Below are 13,082 nucleotides of genomic sequence, written 5' to 3' on the forward strand. Positions count from 1 at the left end.
TTACACCTATTTAAGCATTTTTGTGGATGCAAGTATTTGTTTGGATTATGCTCGTTTTAAGATAAAGAATATTTATAAAATGCGTGATCTGTTCCACTACTTAGTTTATTATGTATTTTTTTAAATCAATTTCGCTGGTGAAATTCTTATGCATTAAATACAGCCAGATGCGATGCAGACACTTTTAATGAAATGCAGTTTTTTATACAGACAATTTTAATCAATAGATTTTGGACAATTAATACAGCCAGATGTGATGATTGTTTCGGTCAACGCGTAAGTATGAATAATTGGGTATGACTGCGTGAATCATATGACAATGCATACTATTATATAATTTAATTCATGCGTTTCTGTTACATACTACTAAATCTCTACATAAAAAACTGCCATTGGAATGCATATACTGTAGCAGTAAATGGGTTGGAGAAGAATGGAGAAGGCTTATAATGTATGAATCAGCATAAATTATTTGTTAAAGGAAGTTTTTAAAACTATGCAAGATTTTAGAAAAAACATGTAATATCTGGAACAAGTAGTCTAAGAATTCGTGATGCCTGTATGGATCATATTGCATTCATTACGTGCATTAAATTGCATTAAATAAAACAAGATGGGGGTCTGTAGGCAATGGAAAATGAACTTTAGAATCTAGACATAAGGTTTGTAAGTCCAAAACTGTAAAGTTTAAAAAAGGATAAAAAATCAAAAGCAATAGTAAAAAATCACTCCTCATCGCTCTCTTCTTCGACAACCTTACCACAATTGCGGGAATCATGTCTAACTAGACGGCGACATTTCCTGCATCTTCTCTTTGGTTTTTTCGCCTTTTCAGCTGGTACCTCATAAGTTGACTTCAATCTCTTGCCACTTCCCTTAGTCTTCACGGCATCTGGTGGATGAACAATTACAACTGAAGGGATCTTCGAACCATAAAATAATTCAAACATTTTTTGCTTCCCGCTCGCCGGAGACAAGCATTGTGCACCGTCTGAATTAATTTCTGCCCAACGTTTCAGTTCTGTTAAGAGTGAATCAGCTAGCTCGTCATTCCCTTCTGCAATGCCAATACAACGAAGAGCCTCTGCCATCAATGACTTGTTGCGTGACTTCATGTTGCTAGTTGATATAACTTCTGCACTAGCAGCCTTTAGCCATCAATGTACTATATATTTGGAAGGAATTAACTTCATTCCCACGTTTCGCATAACAACAAACATATGTCGACATATAAGACCAACCATCACAAACTTTTTGCAGGAGCATGTAATGGTTTCTTCAGACGCTATATGCACAACCTTAAACACACCATTAGATCTGTCATCTACGGAGTACCATTGCTCGTCGTCGTCTGTCTCCATTGACTTTATGCGGCATCTATCAACAGCCTCAATGATCTCCGTTTGAATATCCATAAACACATTCCTGGTGTATATAAGTGAGGCATGGTGTTCCAGTGGGGTGTGAGTCTTCAATTGGGGCACCGTTGTCTGATCTACAATGCACGCCTGTTTGTAATTATGCCGTTGTGCCTCCATAGCACTCTCAAAGTGAATGTAGAATGCAGCGAGATTGGAATTCCGATTCAAGTATCTTCGAAAAAAACTATTCTCGCTTTCGGATAATGATGTCGTTCTAAACAAGCTGCTCATGCTCAAATCTCGAAAGTAGGCAGGTATCCAATACGAACGGAGTGAAAACATATCGGCAAGCCATGTGTTGTCAGTCAACTCATACTGATCTAATACTTCTGTCCATTTCCTTTCAAAATCAACTGGCTCATCCAATTCTGACCATACGACAGAATGTATCTCGCTTTTCAGTTCGGCATCTTCTCGTAAAGAATTCGGCAATTTTTGAGCAAGCTTCATCATGATATGCCACATACAGAACCTGTGTCTAGTGTTGGGCATTACATTTTCAACAGCAATTTTCAACGCTGGGTCTTGATCTGTTATAATCATTGCAGGAGCGGTTCCTATGCATTCAATAAACTGTTTTAAAATCCATGAGTATGAATTCACGTCCTCTCTGGTTAGTAACCCTGCTCCAAATGTAACACACCCACCATGATTATCCTTGCCGGTAAATGGAGCAAAAATCATGTCGTACCTATAAGCATTGTAAACGTTATAATACACATGTAAGTTGAATTGCACAATTTTTAAAAAAATTTATACGTGTACAGAATATTTGATTACCTGTTCGTTGTATACGTGGCATCAAAGGACACCGCATCACCAAACAACGAGTAATTTTGAACAGCAACAGCATCACTCCAGAACAAACTCTTCACCTTGTGAGTTTCATCAACTAAATATTCACACTTGAAACCTTCATCAGTTTCACGTTTACTTAGAAACCTGTCAAGTAGTAGTTGTGCATCAACACCATCCGCGTATGAATTCATGCTGTACGATAGGTTTTTAAAGTCCTTGCTGGTGCACCCCACTTCCTCAAAACTTCCAACCAGTTCTTTAAAAATACGAAATGCCCTCACTGGTCCAATATTGGACTTGGCACACTTCAGCATAATCATCTGATGTGACTCATCCATTTTGCGATTGAATTTCATAAGGTGACGAACATCTTCAGTTACGAGGGAATGATTGTGTAATTCAGAGAAGCTGGTGAAAACATAATTGCCATCATCATTAAGTGTTGCAGTGATACGAGCCTTACAGCCATTTCTGGTAGATGGTTTCCGGCGTCGTATTTTCTTTTGAACACTTGATTCTGATATATCTTTCTTCGAGTCCGGCTTCACACCTTCTCTTCTGCAGATGAAGTATTGATACAATACTTGTCGATGTTTGCCTCTTTTAATACCCCCCCTACGAGTATCGAAGCCCGCTGCATGTCCATACATAGAATAAAACTCATACGCTTCATCCAATGTCTTGAACACTTTACCCACGTATGGTTTCTTACTATCCTCACAAATTGGTAGGTACGAATGAGGAGGTCGGAAAGCAACATGATTATTTACATCATCTGAAAATTGTATAGAATAAAGCTTAGTAAAATAGGTTTCTGGTGGAGTATTAATGAAATGAATTATCAATAGACAAGTAATAATATGATATTGTTTCGCGTGAATCAATAGTATGAATTATAAAAGCAAATGCATGAATCATATAGACAAGTAATAAGATGACATTGTTTTGCATGCATTAATAGTATGAATTGTAACAGTAAATGCATGAATCAGGCAGCGAACCACAGAGGTAACGGTGACATAAAATTAGGCAGCGAACCAGATATGCAATCAATAACTCTACTAAAAGAAAAAATGAAAGAAAATCAGCCACCGAATCGGACATAGATTGATGAATCGGACATAGAATGAATTGTAACATGAATCAGACATAGATTGATGATATACATACCACACGACCCCATAATGTTATTGAATCGTCCACTGCGTTTTCTGGAAATTGAGGTTTTGTGTTAATTCAATGTACAGAGGCTTCGTTTCTGGAAATTGAAGATTTCTCGAAAGAATAATTGAGAAAGTGATAGCAGATTAGGTTAAGTGATAGAGTAATTCAGATTTGGTATGATATGGAAAGATCATGCAAATCAAAACCAAATCAAATATACCGGTTTTACTAAATATGAAAATTACATGAATATCCTCATTGAATAAAAACGTGTATAATGGGCTGATAAAATGGACGAAATCCAGCCATCAAATCTCTTAAAATCAATGGATGATATGTGATCCTATTTTAAACAAAAAAAAACTGTTTTTATTTTAGCCCAACTCTATATATATATATATATATATATATATATATATATATATATATATATATATATATAGGGAGAGGTTCATGAAAGAACCATAAATAAAAAAAGAACGGAGAACCATTTTCAGCCATTCGATCATCAAGATCTACGGTGGATACATCATCTTATTGGATGAATGCAGATCCTGGGTTCAAATCCTGAAGGGAGCAATTTTTTTTATTTTTTTTAGTGCATTAATTTTAACAGCAAATCCATTAATTTTTACAGTGAATGCATTAGATTTGATGGTTCTCTCGTTCTCACAAATAATGTAGTTCTCTTTAGAACCACACCCTATATATATATTCGTCCGCCCCCAATAGTTAAATACCCTAATAATTCAATGCTTTGGTCGTTCATTAATTGAATCTAACCAAACCTATTTGCAATTAATTGCAATAAAGTATATATGACCCTAGATGGGGCTGTAATAAAATTAAGTTGTTCGCAAATTAATTAACTACAGTTGTTCCAACATTAAGATTGCCTGAATAAATAAATTAACTCTTGTCCCTAAGCAAAACTAAGACACGGATTTAAAAAGTAAATAATAAAATAGTAAAAATTAATTAATGAAATATTCATGTAGGTATGTTATTAATATACGCACCATTTTTAAAAATAATTTTACCACTCACTCTCGTGTCAAACCTATATAAAAATACTCGCAAATTACACAAATCCATTTAAATTTATCAAATATAATAATTTAGTAAATTGTTACAATAATTGGTTATTTTTCTCAATAAAATCAAAATATTACAGAGTTAATATTAATAATACATAGTACAAATACTAGTTCATTGTTAATTCTGAGCTCAAATATACATGGTAATATCCACTGACTTCCCAAATACTACCAAAAAATGCGGCATTGACGATTAAATTTAGCGATCAAAAGTTTTGATCGTTAATTTGTACCGTTTGTGACCGAATAACGACTGATTAACGATTGATTTTTTTGGTCGCTAATGTTATAATTATTTATTTATTATTTAATTAACGATCGAAAATCCAATCGTTAATATAATTTTTTAATATATATATATATATATATATATATATATATATATATATTTCACTACAAAAAAACACATAATTCCCGGCGGCGGCACAACGATGGAAAACAAGGCGACCCGCTTTTTTAATTTTACTGGCGACATTACCGGCGGCGAGTAGGTCGTCGGTATTTTAAAAATAAATTAATTTATGTTTAATATTAATTACTAAATTATTTACCAGCGGCGGGGCCGCTGCTAATTACCGGCGGGGTTCAACGCCGCCCGTAATTCCATTGGGTCGTCGATTAGCGGTGGCATTTTGCCGCCGCTATTTCTGAATTAAAATGACCTCTTCCTTCCAGATCTGCTGTTCACGCATAGCACCCCGCTCCCCCTTTAGCTCCCCGCCGCCACCCCTCCCCACCCCCACAACCGATCCACCCCTTTGACCCCCAACCTCCGTCGCCGTCGAGCCACCGCCACCGTCAGACCTCGCCGCCGGCCAGCCTCCCCACTGCAGGTCAACTTTATCTCTCTTTCTCTCTCTCTTTCACATCTCACTCATTTTCTCTTTTTATCGTCTCAGTTCGACGCCACCGCCACCGACCACTACCGTACGCTCTCGTTCTCGCTATTTTATTTATTTATTAATTATTTGTTAGATTAAAATTAATGTTAATTAGATTAATTTTAATTAATATATAGTATGATTAATTATGAGTTTGATTAATTTTAATTAGTTAGATTAATTTTAAATTTGTTTACTATTATTTTGTTAGATGAAAATTAATGTTAATTAGATTAATTTTAATTAATTTATAGTTTGATTAATTATGAAGCATGATTAATTTTAGTTAATTAGATTAATTTGTTAGTTTATAAAATATGATTAAGTACGAATTTGTTAGATAATTTTGTTAAATTAATTATGATTAAGTGAATTTTAAGTATGCTAGTATGTGTTTATGATGAAATGATATGTTATTATATATTGTGGGATAGATTTATTCATTTTCTTAAGGATCTTCTTCCTTTGGGATAGAAATTGATTATTTCTTAAGGATCTTCTCCTAACAAATGATTATTTTTAATTTAATTATTTTATTTTTTATTGCTTAATATGTATTCTATTGTTTCGACAAGGGGGGCTGTGTAGACCTAGTATAGGCTTAGTAAATTAGGACCACTATGGTCACTATAGTTGCTGGTAGAGTCGAGCACTTGGTAGTTAGGATAGTGGGGTTATGATGTCGAAATTTTGTTTGATTCAAGTAATTTATGATATTTTATTTGTTTATTTCAATTAGAATTCACAAGAATGGGGGATAAACGTATGTGGATGTACGTGAGATACAATGATCGTTTTGCATTTGAAACGGGACTTGAGAGTTTTCTTGAGTATGCGATAAATGAAATGGCGTACACAGATGGAGTAGGCAACATTAGGTGCCCCTGAAGGAAGTGTAAGAATGAAGCCTTTTTATCTGTACCTACAGTCAAAGAACATGTTACTAGGCGTGGATTTGTTCACAATTACACAACATAGGTTTATCAAGGGAAAGCTGATAACACTCATGTTTCCATGGTTTTAGTGTTCATATGATGTCAATTTTATAGGAAATTGAGTGTTGGATGATTGTTTTGTGCTTAATTTGCTTTATCTTTTGAAACATGATTCTTACTCCAACTTTGAAGGAAATTTCAGGTTTATTGAGTTCGAATTTGGAACTCTTATCTGAAATATAAGTTGTAGATCGTCTCGATACGAGTTTGTGAGCACAAACGGATCATAAATCGGAGTTCGGACGAGAAAGTTATGACCAAAACAAGAAAGTCATGCGCAGCAGCGAAACAACGGCGACCCCGCGGCGACCGCCGCCTGAAGAAGGAAATTTGTGAAGGAGCCGGCGACCGGGCGGCGACCGCCGGGCAGCCCACCAAGTTTTCGGCGCCAGCGGTGAGCGCCGTCCGATCGCCGCCAGACCGACGCGCCTCCGTGTTTTTGCGTTTTTTATGCGTTTTTCAAGTCCTTTTCAAGCTCAAACTCTGTATTTTACCCTGGTACTATAAATAGGTCTTCTTTTGACCTATTTTGGGGTTCCTTTTTGAGTTCCCAACTTTATTTTTTCAGTTTTCTAGCTTTAGAATTTTATTGCTTTCCAGTTTTCAAGGCTTGGATCAAGATTGAAGATTCAAGCTGCTACATTCGTTCTTATTTAGTTTTTATATAATCAGTTCTTCCAATTGTGTTCATTTTAATTATGTTTATGCTTTCTTTTATTATGTCTGGCTAGTTTCCTTTAGCTGATTCTAGGGTTTGTAAATAGTTGATTGAATTTATGTGATTTATTTGTTAATACTTTTGTGCCTTCTAGTTTATGATTTATAATTCCTGGTGCTTAATTTCTTGTGGATTATCTGGCCAATAGTTTGCATGTTTAGCTATTCGGTTTGAGACCTAGCGGAGATAACTGTTTAGCGGATTCAGGAATGTATGATATGATTTTAACCTTGAGACCTAGCGGAGATAGGTGGATCATAGGGAGCTATTCTTAGGAGCTATTGGGAGTTAGTAGATTTTCTTGAGACCTAGCGGAGATAGATAATTTACTAATCTACGATCGTTGCTTCTCTAGCGAGAGTGATTGATTAATTAAGTGATCTCTCATCATAACTGGATTAAACTGGTACATATGATTAATAGATTAATTGCGTAGATTTAGTTAATGAATTTACTACCCTAGGATCAGTTATCTTTTATATTTGATTTTTTTTCTACGTGTTTTTATTTATTGCTATTTGTGTTTTAGTTTAAGTAAATCAATCTCTACTTTCTGTTGCCTGTCTACTGTTAAAATTTGTTTAGGAGATAGCTAGAGTTATTTCGGTTTTCAGTCCCTGTGGATACGATACTCAATTGCTGATTATTTGCTACAATTGCACCGTGTTAGTTTCGGTATTTGTTGCTAAGAAATTAGTGATCAAAAGCACCAGTTTATATGTCTACAGAACATAATAGAATGGACGAGGATGATAGGTCATGCAGCAACTACGAAAGGATGATGTATGATCATGCTGGACCTAGTAATTACCAATATCCTCCAAATCTCGAGGAGCAGCTCAATCCTGAAGCTCAACAGATTTATGACATGTTGAACGCAACCGATAATCCATTGTACCCTTCTTGTGAGACTTACTCACAATTATCCTTTATGATACAAGCATAAAGGTTGAAACTACATGTCTGAGAGATGCTACAATCAATTGTCGTTGATGTTTCAAAAGGTTTTACCGAAGGATAACAACTGCCCTGACAACTTCTACAGTACGAAGAGAAATATGTGCGATTTGGGTTTGCCAATAGAGAAGATCGATTGCTGTGTTAATAATTGCATGTTGTATTGGGGGGATGATAGTGAGTTGCACAGCTGTAATTTCTGTGGTGAATCACGATATAAGGAGAACTTACGTGCATCTGGAAGCCGCCGAAAGAAACGTGTGTCCGCCAAATAGATGCACTACTTTTCTCTGATGCCCTGACTGCAGAGGTTGTTTGCATCTCCAGCAATAGCCGAAAATATGCGTTGGCATGCGAGTTCAACAGACGATGGGATCATGCGCCACCTGGTAGACTCTCCGGCATGGAAACACTTGAATTCAGTCTATCCTGGATTCGCTGAGGAGACTAGAAATGTGAGATTGGGTCTCTCTACAGATGGTTTTGCCCCATTTGCACAATCAGGACGTCAGTATTCTTCTTGGCCAGTTATTGTCACACCGTATAACTTGCCTCCGTGGTTGTGCATTGGTGGACGTCGTATTCCACCAAATAATTTCTGCAATCTTACCAAGAATTAAATGAGTATAGTAACAAGCAGGGTCGAACCACAGAGAACGGGTAATTGCAATCAAATTCCTAAAGATCTAATTTTTGGTGTAGCCACCACGCCTTAAATTGAGAGAAATATTAATTAACTAAGAAAGCAAATTAAATCAAATAAAATAACACTATAAAATAATCAAAGAAAAGTAACTCGGCTCGAATAAATTCATATTAATTTAATGACTCTGATCATCGACGCAATGATTAATTAATCCCTATCAACCAACCAGTTATAGGATACCGTGAAACGCAACGGACGTACCCCAATTCCTACTTACTGTATCGATAAACAGTTGGAGACGCCAAACCTGCTTATTTCCCTTATTAAAATATAACCTAGCTGGAGACGCCAGACCTAGATTTAATATTCTAATAGCATTAAGAGGAAGGAACCCTTAGACCAATTATCCTAGATACGCTAGTAATAATTAATCCATCAATTTATTCCTACTACGAACATGGTAGTTTTTTCACTAATCAGCCATATTCCAACAATTATGGATTGGGGGAACCAATTGACTGTAATCCAATTTAACCTAAGTTGGTCAGGCTTAAATTAAATCAGAACTATCTTTAAACACAAGGAACAAATCAAAATCAACATGAATCAATTATATGAACAATTAGATCTCACAGATTATTAAATCAATACTTCATTATTCTCGCTGAATTAGAAATTTAGCTACTCATAATTAAAACTAGAACAATCAAATAAATTAAAGTAAACATAAAAATAAACAAATTCGAAAATACAAATTAAACCAAGAATTAAAATAACCAAACCAATCACCACTTGTTTGAATATGGAAGAATTCGAATACGCCAACTCCAAATCAAAAGGAAGACATAAACAAAGTAATTCCTAAGCTGATCAAACGTGTACTGCAAGATTAAAATAAAACTAATTAAACTCTATCACTAATATGCGGCTCCCCTTAAAAACTAAATTAATAACCTATATATCTATCTAAAGTTTGCAGCTAATTGGAATCCCCAAAACTAAGGGAATTAATTCCCATAAAACATTAAACAGCCGCCTCACTCTAAAGTGGGCTGCCTAATTCAAACAAAAGGCCCACTTAAATAATTAATCAAAAGTTTAGGACTTAATTAAATTTAGAACAAATACTCCAAGTCCAATTATTTAATCTTCTCTAAAATCAACGCCAACATCATCAAATCTACACCATTCTCGATCTCACAGCATCCACGAGCTTCCACTCTCCATCCATGCAATTCCTGCAGCGAAACACCACAAACTTGGGTAATATCAAATAAAATCACACGATAAATAACATAAATCTAGACAATTAATTCACACACATCATGCATGAAAGAACAATTCATGTTCCTCACAATCCTCATGCCTGGACCATCTAACCCAAAGATGAAGTTGGACGTATTCTTGCAGCCATTGATACAAGAGTTGCAATATTTGTGGGAGGTCGGTGTGAACACTTATGACATATCTTTGAAGCAAAATTTTCAGATGCGGGCAGCTCTTATATGGACTATCAGTGATTTTCAGTTGCCTGTTAATACATGTTTTACTACATGCGCATGTAGTAAACATCACATACATTTCTGTCTAACAATTCTCCCACCATACAAGCACCAGCTTCTTAATATCGCACAATTTTATACAATTTTATACAAACTACATCACCAGAGACTAGAATAGCAGCATATTTTCCATGGACTTATCATGTAACCTTTTGTTCCAAACTCTTCTAGACTCTTCAGCGCTGGCCGATTCAAGAACCTACAGTTACACCAAAACACTTTTGTCACAAATGGCTCACTGCCGCACTTAGTAGAAGTAGCACTACTCCCTGCATTAATTATTTCTTTCCTTTGTTTTTTCACAAGAGTATAAGATCTTCCAGCAAAGAAATGAGAGGAAAAACAGATGACAGAGAAGCAGCCAGCAAATAAATCTGAGATGATAGTTGCAATGATGGGGATGAAAGTGTTTACAATCTAACAAATAAATAAACATCACACATCTGGATTCTACACTTTAGATAGATGCATCAATCCACTAACTAGCAGGCATCAGAAAACCAGTCCTTGTACATCACAAGCACTCAGCAAGGGAAAGAAAGTTATACCAGAATTCAGATGTGTAACATGAAGGCAATACCACGAATTGAAACCAAGCAGGTTTTTTCTTTATTTTCTAATGAAGATTAGGAATTCCCGTGATGTTATTCTTGCACATTGCTATTTCAGAGATTGCAGACAGTGTGCCCCAGAAGAAGGCTACTGCTAAGCCTTCCTGTTAATTATCAGCCCTCTCATGCTTTTTACGCATATTCTTATGACTTTAAGGGGCAAAAATCAATAGATGAAACTGAGCTAGTGTTCAATATATACATCAGAAACTTTTAACTAATTATACTAAACAAAAAATGAACTCCAGATACGGTATGTGGAAAATTGTTGTGAATAGCTTCAGTTATTTTGATTAAAGTCAGTATTTTTTTCAGGTAATACTAATCTAAAATGCCCAAATATGAGACTATGCTGCTACATACATTTATGCCGAATGTCTGATTTTGAGAAAATCAGTAATAATAATTGAACTTGTAAATATTGCTCCAGATAGTTCCATACCTTCAAAAGACTTGCTGATACATGGTCTCCATTCACCAACTTTATAAGAATGTTTCCATATAGTTGATATCTGTACCATTAACAACATTCAGCATGAGGGAAATAAAAGATCGAAAACTTTCATTTAACCGTACAGCTTCGGAGTTTCTCTCACCAACTTAGTTTGTGTGTGTCCATATAAAGACAAGCATACATATGAAAGCCCTATAAAATGAAATGAAGAACATGAGATCTACTTGATAATACTATTGCCCTTTTGCTGATCAGAATGGTGAAAGCCCTTTCAGAGTATGAACTTCTATCTAGTGCATCGGAATGTATACAAACCAAGTGGTTGCTTCAAATCCTTAATCCGGGGTCTTATAAACATACTGGCTGCCCTACATCACTACTCCTCAAAACCTGTGTGTGACCCATAACCCACACATATCATTCTTCCAAATTAGCCTAAAGCTTTTATGAATTTTAGATCAGCAAAAAAGTTATTATGCTCTGGAGTGCAAACAGCAAAATACTAAGGCAATTTGCAAAGCTACACTAACGTGAGATGTTGGCACATGAAATAGAGTTGACTGCACAATCTAACAAATAAATAAACAAGAGTTTGTTTCAGAACCATCACCTGCCAAACCACAATCATTTTATACTAATATTCTAACCTAACTAGCAGTTGCTTATCAAACAAACAAATGCAAGAGAATATGTGTAGAAACTCAATTCCCAATTTCTAGTAAACAAGTTTGAAATAAAACCTCAAACCAGATCTAAAATTACACTGAACAGAACAACAACTCAAAGCACCGAAATACCAAAAAAATTATACCACAATGCAGAACCAAATAATGAACTATAGAAGAAAAAACATATTCACGTATGGAGCCAATAACTGTAGTAAACCATCTGCTTAGAAATGGAATAAGCAAATCTTACAGCGGAGAGAGGAATTGTGTGAAAGATAAGAATCACAACTATGATAATGGAAATAATAAGCTAAGTCGCTCAAAAATATTCATGAAAAGATGCACTAGATTCACCTCGATGGGCTTGGGGTCGAATGATACAACAACTCCAGCAATCTCAGTGATCCTCTGCCAAGATTGAAAAACATGTATTAGCACAAGCAGTGAAAATCATTGGTGCTTGTATTTATATAATGTCAAGAACGAATCAATACCTCCAATATGCAACGAGCTATCCACAGCTCGTCTCCAGCTGAAATGCCAACAGATGGTCCGACTTGGAATTCCCACTGCAGATGTTCAAATACATCACGTCATCATCTTTACATTTTTTAGTCGGGCTAAGATGAGATTTTGGAGAAAGCAAATTTTACCTGGCCAGGCATCACTTCTCCATTGATTGCCGTAACTGGAATCACAAGACAGGAAATTTAGATACCTTTTCCAAAAGCGAGCCAACAAGGGGGAGGTGATGCACCGAACGGTGTTCCAGAGCTCAAGGCCACCACTCCAAATGGAGGCGGAGGCGACGCCCGGAGCCAGGGCTTGCGGGTAACTGAGCTTTGAATCGAGCTTCGTTTCGAGCTGGACGTGGTGGGAGTGGACGGCATCCAGCTTTGCCGAAATCACTTTTGGGAAAGAATTAAAATTGGAATTGGAGTCTTCGCCGCCGCGTTTCAAATTGGCGATAATCATTCTGAAGAGGGCTCCCTGCAAATCCCCAATCACTTTAAGCAAAGCCTCCTCGCCCTCGCATTATTTTCACCGCCTACCGCCGGTGGCTGCATTTGTTGCTTCTCCATGGTCGATTCAATTGGGGATACGTTAAAC

At 36.2% G+C, this 13,082-nt stretch overlaps 1 protein-coding gene across 1 annotated transcript; it reads right to left on the reverse strand.

The window, feature by feature from the left end:
- Window positions 1–725: 725 nt before the first annotated feature.
- Window positions 726–12,862, reverse strand: LOC131018869 (protein FAR1-RELATED SEQUENCE 5-like). The gene is made up of 8 exons (XM_057947566.1): window positions 12,730–12,862; window positions 12,626–12,660; window positions 12,467–12,541; window positions 12,327–12,380; window positions 11,293–11,362; window positions 2,202–2,994; window positions 1,242–2,112; window positions 726–1,148 (listed from the first exon to the last, which is right to left on the reverse strand). The coding sequence occupies exons 1-8, from the start codon at window positions 12,860–12,862 to the stop codon at window positions 726–728; spliced, it is 2,454 nt and encodes an 817-aa protein (XP_057803549.1).
- Window positions 12,863–13,082: the final 220 nt, after the last annotated feature.

Source organism: Salvia miltiorrhiza, chromosome 3 (assembly GCF_028751815.1).
Source record: "Salvia miltiorrhiza cultivar Shanhuang (shh) chromosome 3, IMPLAD_Smil_shh, whole genome shotgun sequence".
NCBI classification, from domain to species: domain Eukaryota; kingdom Viridiplantae; phylum Streptophyta; class Magnoliopsida; order Lamiales; family Lamiaceae; genus Salvia; species Salvia miltiorrhiza.

Coding starts and splice junctions, on each gene's coding strand:
- LOC131018869 (XM_057947566.1), bottom strand. CDS start 12,862: ATGCCGTCCACTCCCACCACGTCCAGCTCGAAACGAAGCTCGATTCAA. Junction 11,363..12,326: donor TCGACCCCAAGCCCATCGAG/GTGAATCTAGTG, acceptor TTAATGGTACAG/ATATCAACTATATGGAAACA. Junction 1,149..1,241: donor CCTGCAAAAAGTTTGTGATG/GTTGGTCTTATA, acceptor TGATGGCTAAAG/GCTGCTAGTGCAGAAGTTAT.